This window comes from Quercus robur, chromosome 5 (genome assembly GCF_932294415.1).
Source record: "Quercus robur chromosome 5, dhQueRobu3.1, whole genome shotgun sequence".
Lineage (NCBI taxonomy): Eukaryota > Viridiplantae > Streptophyta > Magnoliopsida > Fagales > Fagaceae > Quercus > Quercus robur.
Genome location: NC_065538.1, coordinates 53,351,421 through 53,362,396, shown reverse-complemented (window position 1 = coordinate 53,362,396; position 10,976 = coordinate 53,351,421). Strand labels below are relative to the sequence as shown.

The window sequence follows — 10,976 nt, the reverse complement described above, 5'->3', positions numbered from 1 at the left end:
GTAGCTAATGCCCTCCAACAAATGGCACCCCTCAAAGCACCTAGACCAAATGGTATGCCTGTGCTCTTTTATCAACATTTTTGAAGCACGGTAAATCATGATGTCACCTTATCCATATTGTCATGGTTGAACTTAGGTACCATACCAACTTCCCTAAACCATACTTTTATTACACTTGTTCCAAAAATAAACTCTCTTGAATATGCACACCAATTTCGCCCAATTAGCCTATGTAATGTCCTTTACAAAATTTACTCCAAAGTTCTTGTAAATCGCCTCAAAAAATTACTTCCATCCATTATCATAGAACACCAATCAGCCTTCACTAAGGGTAGATTAATTTTGGACAACATTTTGGTGGCTTTTGAGACCTTACATAGTTTACAAAACTATAAGGGGGGTGACTATGGTTATGTGGCACTAAAATTGGATATGAGTAAAGTGTATGACCGGGTGGAGTGGTATCATTTAGAGGAGATAATGAGAAAGATGGGTTTTAGGGAAAGGTGGATAAATCTTGTAATGGGTTGTGTGAAAACAGTATCATATTCTATTTTGGTAAATGGAGAACCATGTGGGATGATTTTTCCTACATGAGGGATTAGGCAAGGAAACCCACTTTCCCCCTTCCTATTCCTTCTTTGTACGGAAGGACTGAATAGTTTAATTAAAAAGACTGAATTACAAGGTGATATCCATGGCTACTCCCTTTGTAGGAAGGGCCCAAAACTAACGCATCTGCTTTTTGCAAATGATAGCCTTATGTTTTGCAGGATATCAATGGAAGAGTGTGACAATGTCTTGGACATACTAAAAAAGTATGAGGAAGCCTCAGGACAAAAAATGAATAGAAGTAAAACCTTCTTGTTCTTTAGTAAGTCTATACAGGAGGAGGTGAAGCACAGTATCAAGATGGCCTTAGGTGTTCCAGAAATCTTGCACCATGAAGAATACCTTGGGCTGCCCTCCTTAGTTGGCAAAGGAAAAAAAGAAAGTTTTAACTACATAAAGGAGAAGGTATGGCGGAAACTTCAAGGGTGGGAAGCAAAATTACTTTCTCAAGCTGGAATGGAAGTGCTCTTAAAGGCAATCATACAAGCCACCCTAACTTACACTATGGGATGTTTCAAATTGCCATTGGATGATCGTAGGAAAATCCATTGGGTTAAATTGGAGGAAATGACAAAATCTAAGACTATTGGAGGTATGGGCTTTCGAGATCTTGCCATGTTCAATGATTCCCTCTTAGCAAAGCAAGCCTGGCGACTCTTGCATAATAAAACCTCACTCTTCTACAAAGTATTTAAAGCTCATTTCTTCCCAAATTCATTACTTATGGAGGCTGCTGATTCAAGGATGGGGTCTTATGCTTGGAAGAGTATCCTTAGAGGAAGAGACATCATTCAAAGGGGGGAATTATAGAGGATAGGAAGTGGAGAAAAAATTAACATTTGGCAGCAATGCTGGCTGCCAAGAAAACACCCAACACAGTAGCCAACTTGCCCCTTAGAGAGTTTTGAAAATCATACCATAGACACACTTATTGATCCAATAACAAGAAGATGGAATGAAGAGCTGGTTGATGGGTTATTTGTGGCAAAAGGATGCTGAGTTGGTTAAGAAAATTCCCCTTAGTCGAAATGTAGCAGAGGACAACCTATACTAGCCTTATTCTACCTCTGGAAACTACTCTTGTAAGTCCAGATACAGATTCCTTAAAGAGGAGTCAAAACTGCAAGCAAATCCGCAAGCCCCCCCCCCCCCCCCAAATCTGTGATAAGCGGGTTTGGAAGGAAATATGGCAGATGCAAGCTCCACCGAAGATCAAAAATTTTCTTTGGAGAGCCTGTCGTAACGCGCTTCCAACCAAACAAATGCTGATGCGAAGAAAAATCATAGATGACCCAATCTATGAGAGTTGTAACCAGGCAATGGAGGAAACAGTGCATGCATTGTGGTCATGTCCAGAGCTGGATGTGGTGTAGGTTGATTAGGAAACATGGGGGTTTAGGTGCGAAATTGGTTTCACGGATGTAAAGGAGTTGCTATCATGGGTGATAGAGGAAGGAAAGTCCCTGGAGCTGTTTGCATACACGGCCTGGAATGTTTGGAATCAAAGGAATAAAGTGCAAATGAATTTGCAGTCAGTCTACTTCATTAGGTTGTAGAACAGACAAAAGCAATGTTGGCGCAATACCGAGCAAATACACAAGTTTCAGAAGTGTAGGTGGTGAGCAACGGCAATGGGGGAACTAGATGGAGATCTCTGCAAGCTAGATTTGTGAAAATAAATTTTGATGGCACCATCTTTGGTGACTCAAATATGTCAGGTGTTGGAGTTGTAATAAGGGACAACAATGGAGCTGTTTTACCATCTTGTTCAGAAAAAATTATTCAAGCTTATAAGGCAGAAGAGATAGAAGCCTTGGCTGCACTAAAAGCCTTGATGTTCGCACATGAGCTGAGTTTCCAAAATGTTATACTTGAAGGTGATGCTCTTGGTTTGATTCAAGCTTTGAAGTAATAGGAGCAGAACCTATCCCCATTGGGTCTACTAGTAGAGGATGTGAAGGTGTATGGGAATAATTTTAGAAGATTGTTGTATTCTCACGTTAAGAGAAACGGCAATAGTGTAACTCATAATCTGGTGAAACATGTTATTCACATATCAGATTTTCATGTATGGATGGAAGATGTACCATCTCATATTGTTTCGTTTTTACATTTGGATGTAATTGATTTACCTTAATAAAATTACATAAGCTCAATCTCAAAAAATAAAAAATAAAGAATTTAAGAAAAGACGGTCTGCAATATCATGAAAAATTGCAATGCATGTACATAGATATGCATAAAGTGGCTTATGAATTTGGCAAGCAATCTTTTCTTCCTAAATCATTCTTGCTGTACGTGTTGTGGATGGTTTAATTTAATTCACAACATTGTTAGTTTTGAATTTGTCTTCTCTTGGGAACAAATACTGAAGATTTATGTAAATATCTCCAAAAACTTCAAAACTTTGAACTGATACCTCAACTTGATGATTTCATACTATCTGATTTTTTTTTTTAAATTGTTCCATTAATGTATAATCATTTTTTCAGTATGAACTATTGTTAGTTAATTATTCTTTTCTAACTATTAAGTTATACTACAGAATTACTATTCAAGACTAGATATTCTTAACATAATGTTCAAATCTAATTCTCTATATGAAATTAATATTTGTTTTGTTAATACTTTAGTATTAATCCATCAAAATTAATATTGGTTTGATTAGTAATAAATAAATGCCTTTAATTAATATTTAAATATAACAGACTCTACTAAAATTTATCAATTTAAAACTCAGACAATATTGAGTTGGCCTTGTTTATAAACTCTCCAACACATTACTAAAGGAATATATCATTCATTTTTGTTACATTTCAATTTTGTTATGGACTCCAAAACCTTGTATAAAAGTCTACCATTAGGCCCATAAATGTAATGGTGAGCCGTAATCCCATTAACCAAACAGTTTAAATCGCTAGTTTGATTACCACTAGGCCCAATACAAAAGCCCAATTGAGAATTGCTTCGTGTATTAGGATCACAATTGGGAAAGTAAAGACTAGGCAACGCCAAAATATTAGTTTTGACTAAGGCCACACTACAACAATTCTCTCGTCTGCAATTGCTCTCATTATCATGGCTAGAATTCAAGACCTATTGGGAATAAGTTTAATTTATTTTCTTTTATAGCTTTTGGATTTTGATGCTCTTAAGTTTAAAAATAATTTATTTTCTAATAAGTTGAATTTATTTTCTCATTATCATGCTCTTAGCCTTCCATATATGTAATTATAAACCGATCCAATTCACTAATTTAAAAAAAGTTTAAAAATAAAAAAGAAAAAGAAAAAGGGAATCAAGACGTCCAATATATGAGACCAATTGAAACCCTAAAAATTTTCAAAAAACAAAATTTGTTATAAATGTGTTAAATCATTAATTATAGATTAATCTCCTCTAATAGTTTGAGACTTTAATTTTTGTAAATCGATATCCTACAAAATCACACACCAAATAATATATATATATATATATATATATATCTCTCTTAAAAATAAGATATAAAATTAAAAATTAAATTACAACTTTACTTAATTATGCATCGTCATATATCCAAAATAAAATATCTTTTTTAATCATAATATATTTTTATTTCATTTTATTAAAATTTATGGTTCAACTATGATATTCAATTATCTATATGAAATTAATATTAGTTCAATTGGTCTTATTCATCAAAATATATATTTAATGTATCAAATTAATCTTGATTTAATTAGTAGTAAATAATTTTATTTAATTAATATTTACATTTACAATTTAAAAGATTAATCTCGATTTGATTAATCTCGACTCTCAATATCTTTTTTAATTATAATATATTTTGATTTCATTTTATTAAAATTTATGCTTCAACTATGATATTCAATTATCTTTATGAAATTAATATTAGTTCAATTGGTCTTATTCATCAAAATATATATTTAATGTATCAAATTAATCTTGATTTAATTAGTATTAAATAAATTTATTTAATTAATATTTACATTTACAATTTAAAAGATTAATCTCGATTCGATTAATCTTGACTCTCAATAACATAAGGAGAATGCTACTTCACTCTAGCTATGGTTAATGATAAAATTTAAAAGAATGAGCAGTGTGATTTTAATTCCAATATGTGACAACTTTGCTTGTGATGATGATGATGATGATGATAATAATAATAATAATAATAATATTTGAGTTCAAATAGAATTTCAAGATTATTTAAATTTTGAACAAATTCAAAGGAAACGTGAGTCTTTTATATATATATATATATATATATATATATATATAAAACAAGAAAAAAAAAAACTTGGGGTTGTGATTAGTGGTAAGAAAACGTTTAAGAGTGTTTTATTTTTTTATTTTATAAAGAAAAGATAATGATATGTCTACCTTTTATTTTTTTGATAATGATGTCTTCATTTTAAAAAGAAAACCCTAAAATTTTGTTAAAAGAAAAAATTAGTTCCGGTATCATATTCCATTTCATGTTAAGAGTGGGATAGTTATTTACCTTTTTTTTTTTTTAATAGGAAGGTGGGGGTAGTTTTTTGTTTTCTTGATAGAACGTGTGGGCAATGGGAAGCTATAAACGTTGGTAAGTTGGCTATCTAATGGGGATTGGGGAGTTGATAACAGGTAGTTTTTTTTTTTTTTTTTCATTTACTTTTTTAACCTTTTTTAATTTTATTTTTTAAGAATAAGTTAATTAAATTAGGGGTATTTTTGGAAGTGAAAAGGACAATGACTAACTTTCTAAATCCTCTTAACTAATTAATTACAATCATTGAGTTTAAATCTCACTAGCAGTTTCTTTCTCCGCTGGTTTCATGCCTCATTGTCTTCTTAACTAATTAATTACAATCATTGAGTTTAAATCTCACTAGCAGTTTCTTTCTCCGCTGGTTTCATGCCTTATTGTCTTTACATCTTCTCTTGTTATGGCCCAACACCTCACATTGACTGCATCTAATCTGTGTATTGTATACCTATTGCTTTAAGGCCACAAGTTAACACCACAAATAGGATATACACAGCACCTATGTAGCAGCTAAGAATTCCGTCCTATAGTAGCGGTGCACATAATTCTCAATTTGCTCACCCTTGGATCCTAATGCCGCTATAGAAAGAATACAAGGAATCCAGACACATATCTACCATGTGTTTTTCTCACCTGAAACCTAGAGACCTTTTCATTCCCACACCATACTGCAACCCATAGCCTACCATTGTGCTCTCCTTGAGATTATGTTGATAAGTGGTTATATTTGTACTAAGAAAAATTAAACTTATTTTTGTATAGTATAGGTTTTTTAGAGTCTCATTACAATTAGTTGCAAAATTTACTTTCTAAGATTAAGATGATGGAATCTGCATTGTCACAAATTGCCAACTTGAGAGATTGTTAGTATCATGCATCAAGAGATAGGATTGGAGTGAGGTGGTGAGTAGAGCTCCATAACTGATTGAAGCTATGGAGGGTTGGCAATGTATGTGAATCATTTGGGTCTATGAGTTACTAAGTTGGCTCTAGGGATGGTTTAGACAGGGATAATCACAATATTAGATAGGTTCTTTGTGTGGAGTGGACATGAAATTGGGCTTGGGTTTTGGGTTGAATGTTTGGTTTGAGTAAGAGCGTTCATATCAGTCTCCTCAAATGTTTAGCTAAACTAACCCAAAAAAACTCTACTTTCTCTAGTTTAACTATCCATGTTTTTTTAGGCACACATTAGACTCAATATTCTATTTTTTACTTCATTTAATTATTTATTTTTTCTCTCTCCTCTCTCATTTCTTTCCTCTTACTTCATTTAAATATTTATTTTTCTCTCTCCTCTCTCCTTTCTCTCCTCTCACCACCCCCAACAGCCACAATGTTGCTCTGCAATCTGAACCCCTGAAACTATATTTTTTATTTGATTACCCAATAATTTTTTTAATGCCCAAATCCATTTAAATAGTCAAGCATTTGTAAAATTTTAAAAAAGAGAAAATTACAAAGCTGGAGGAGTGGTGGAAATTGGTTTGTCTGCCCATTAAAAAATTGATTAAATTCAAATACAAGTCCAAATAAATCTAAGAAAAAGGTGGTTGACTGATGTCGTGGAAGTCTGAAGAAAGCGCACACGATACTCTCTTTGATAGACAGAAACTAAACTAGAATCTGCAAGAGATTTCTTGAATCTGCAAGGTAATAAACTAGAATCCACCAAAGAATTCGACAAAAGTCTGTATTTTATTAATAATAATCCAATTTGCCTTTGATGGCTAAAAAACATATAAATACTGAGAAAGTAAAACCCTAGGACAATTAGGAAATGTTTGAAACCCTAATTCACACTAATTACGCAATTAGGTGACAAAATACTGAAATTTACCAAAATTGGGTTAAATGAAAATCATAAACTATTGACCTTAAGGGTCGACCCAAAATAAGTGGGACCTTATTTTGACTTTTGAGCAAAAAGTTATTAAGAAAACAAAAATTACTATAAATAGCAAAAACACAGTTTTCAGGGCCTAAATGAAGAAATTTGCTATTTTCAGAGGGTACCACGTGGCAAAGCCATGAATATTGCTCAGTAGGCTATTTCCCTTTGGCCTGCCAAATTTCATGCGATTCTAACTTCATCACCCAAATAATTTCTACTAGTGTCTTTTTACCTTGCATGATTTTAGGCATGTTAGGGAGTCTAAAAGGGCCATGGCGGTCTGTTCTACGTCTTTGACAGCTTGCAAGCATTTAGTATAATATATAAAACAAAGTGTTTGATGGCCAAATGTTTAGCGAGTCAAGCTCAAGTCGTCCATCTGCATTTGCAACGGTGAACGTTCATTGTGATAGTCAAGCAGTCCATCTAAAAGAAGACCAAACTCATAAGAATACAGGAATGGAAAAAAATACATGAATGGCAAAAAATATAGAGAGAGTGAGAGATAGAGATAGAGAAGGAGAATAAGATGAAATGGCGATGCAATCTTTTAGTATGACAGCACCTTTGAAGCTTCAACAATGGCAGTAAGTACCAAAAAAATTTTGGGGAAGAGAGAGAGAGAGAGAGGCATCATACCTGAGTCAAAATTTTCCTTCTTTGCACCGGTGAAATCAATGTCCTCCTTGCTGAAAAGAGAGAGAAATAGAAACCCACGCAAAGTTCCAGTGAGCAAAGAGAGAGAGAAGTGCAGCGAAGGAGTGAAAGAGAGAAAGAAAGACAGAGTATGATGGTTTTTCCTATTTTATTTTCTAGCGAGGAACAAAGCATCGCTAGGACTGGTTAGGGTACTCTCTAATGTTAAAATTGTGGGACAAAATATTGAGACTAATGCATGAGTATTTTGTATAACCAATGAGACCACATTTTTTACATAGCTTAAAGCATATTCTTTCATACATACCCTGCATGACGCCCATATACACCTTCCAACTTGAATTGTCTTTTTTATTCTTATCCAATTTAGATTTGTAGGATGGGCATGAATAGAGTTTATATTCTTTTGCATGGTCTTTTGCCACTCTAATTTCCAAACACATTAGGAATATATCATTCATTTTCATTATATTTAAGTATTTTAGACTCCAAAGCCTAGTATATATTAGTTCACCAATAGGCCAATAAATGTGACGGGTGAGCCCATAATCCCATTAAGGTAAGCATTTTGGTAAATAGATAAGCTAGTTACCATTAGTCCAAAAAAAAGCCCATTTGGGCTTCATGAAACAGGTGCACAATTGGGAAGAAAGTCTGAAATTTCAATGTAGACCCATGCAGTAGTAACAAGCCTAGTTGGGCAATGCCAAAAATATAGCTTTGGACCGAGGCCACTCTACAACAACTCTCTCGTATACTTCTACTACCTACCCTGATGGTCAATTAAGAAGTACAAAAGATTTCTTATACAAAGCTATAACCATTTTTAAATTCAAAGATAAAAAAAAAACTATAACCATTTTTATTTGTTTTTCTTTTTTTTCCCAAAAATATTGTTTTAAAGATTGAAATTTTGGTCCCTCAAGTTTTAAAGTACTTCAAATTTATCCAGATGGATAACACATATTAATTATGTTTTTCGTTTCTGAACGATTTCCATTAAATTTATAAGCAACACTATGGAAATAAAATATTTCATTTTTTTTTCATAACTTGTTGGGTAGTAAATTATGATTGATGTAACATATATTGATATAGGTCATTTATTGTCGTATTGACGGGTGCTCTTGCAGCTTCCAACTAAATAACCAACTCACTAACTACCTATCCAACTAATAAGGAACCAGTGGCTAGAAAACTGTAGCTTAATTCTTGACGTATCTTTAAGCAACTTTCCAGTTGCTTCAGCTCTTGTAGCTTCATCCTCATGTAGACGATTGTAGCTTTAGATAACCTTCCAATTGTTTTAGATCTTGTAGCTCCTCTCATGTAGAGGATTAACATTAAGAATTAGCATTTTAAACAAAATAAAATAACAGCACGGTATCTTCCATAATTAACTGTACACATTTTCAAGCAATAATACCCTTACTTTCAATGATATCAACCTCAGCAAGAACCCATTGCTGAATAACTTCTATAAATTGATGTAATGATGTAGCTCACAAGAAATCCTGAATATTTACCAAATTCCCTCTTTACTATGTAGCAAAGAATCCAATTATTATCAAAATGATATGTATTGTCTTGTATTTGATTAGCAATTAAAAAGTGAATTATTATGCAAATAGAGACGGAACTATTAACAATTAAACAGATTATATGATTTTTTTAAAAATAAAAATAAATTTTTCAAAAAATAATCGGAGGAGCACAAGCTTAGTTCTGACATATCTACTTTAAAAAGATTATTCTACGTCCCCGTGAAAAGAAATTGTCTTTTAACTACAAAATTTTTTTCTTAAAAAAAAAAATGTGAAATTTAGGCTCAAACTTGATCCAAAAAATAATAATAAAGGGAGAGGGGAACAAAAATATAAATAGTATAACCTTCTTACTGTTTTTTTTTTTTTTTTTTTAAAGAAAGTTTTAACTTTTGGTGTCCGCTAACTCATGATGATAGCTCTTTATCATCAGACTAAGATATCAATCAATTTTTAGCTACCAAAGACAATCATATATTATTAAACTATTAAAGTCTATTAACTAGTGCTGTTCTCTCCAAGAAAAACCCCTAGCAAGACTTTATGTACCAAAAATTGTCTAAACTCCTTGCTTTGGAGATAACTAATTATAATTCCTTAGCTTCATCAATATTTCAATAAATTCCAAGCAAGCTAAGTTAATTAGTAGGACCAGATTTCTACCCTAAGTCAAACCTCTGTAACATTAATCCTAAACCTTAGATGACCAAAACAGTAAGGAAAGATAAATAAAATCAATTTTTTGAGGTGAAAGTCTACTGGTACGAGGATTATATGGAAATTTTCTCTTTATACATAAATCCGGCTAAAATTACAAACTCTAAGTTAACCCTCTCGAAATTCTAATCTCATCATATAATTAAGGACTTAGGTTTAAATAAAAATACAGCATAAATTGGAAAATTCTGAAAATTCAAAATAAAAAATATTCCAATAACATGTGGAACAACTCGAAATTCTAAAGACCAAAATACACTACAAAATCCTCTATCTTTTAATAAGCTTTGATTTTGCTTCAGCTTCAATCTTTTGTATGGAACTGAAGCCTCTATTCCTTCATCAGTCGAACTGTTCACAGCAGCTCCTGACAGAATTAAATTTTATTTGTTAATTAGAATTAAAAGTGTTTCCAAACATAAATAATAAAATTAACATATAGTTAAAGAAATCCATACCAGGTGGAGTTGGAGTAAGCTCTTTTCCTGGAAACAAATTTTAATAATAATAATAATAATAAATATTTTCAGCAACTAGCATCCAAATTAAAGCCTTTTTGAAATTCATCCAAAAAAAAACAAAGAATTAAGCTTTTTTTTTTTTTTTTTGGTGTGGGATTTCATAACTTGTACCAAAAAAAAAAATTAATACAAGAAAATAAAACATTGAAAAGAAAATCACCTATAAATTGCAAGATGACTCGCATTAGGTCGTGAAGGCAAGAGCCACTACAAAAAAAAGGGACTATCCCAGCGTTTACAAAACCGCTAGGATAACCCCAAAAAGCGTTGGAATGGGCCTAAAATGCCTATCCCAGCGCTTCAAACTGTCGCGCAGTGACAGTCGGTATAGGGTCGTCAGACCTGTACCAACGCTTTTCAAAAGTGTTGGGATAGGTCTTGGCACTTTTCAGACCCTATCCCAGTGCTTTTTAAACCACCGCTATAGGTTTTTTTTTTTTTCTTTAAATACAAGCTATAGCGGCGGATTAAAAGCACCAGGTCTTTTTTTAAATATA

At 32.6% G+C, this 10,976-nt stretch overlaps 1 protein-coding gene across 1 annotated transcript; it reads left to right on the top strand.

Annotated features, from left to right (window-relative positions):
* Window positions 1-780: 780 nt before the first annotated feature.
* Window positions 781-2,524, top strand: LOC126728358 (uncharacterized). The gene is made up of 2 exons (XM_050434200.1): window positions 781-1,204; window positions 2,331-2,524. Exons 1-2 carry the CDS (start codon window positions 781-783, stop codon window positions 2,522-2,524), a joined length of 618 nt encoding a protein of 205 aa, XP_050290157.1.
* The last annotated feature ends 8,452 nt before the right edge of the window (window positions 2,525-10,976 follow it).

What these genes read in the sequence shown, in the direction of transcription:
- LOC126728358 (XM_050434200.1), top strand. Translation starts at nt 781, where the DNA reads ATGGAAGAGTGTGACAATGTCTTGGACATACTAAAAAAGTATGAGGAA. An exon ending in AAAATCTAAGACTATTGGAG is followed by an intron (nt 1,205 to 2,330) that starts GTATGGGCTTTC and finishes CAAATATGTCAG; the next exon opens with GTGTTGGAGTTGTAATAAGG.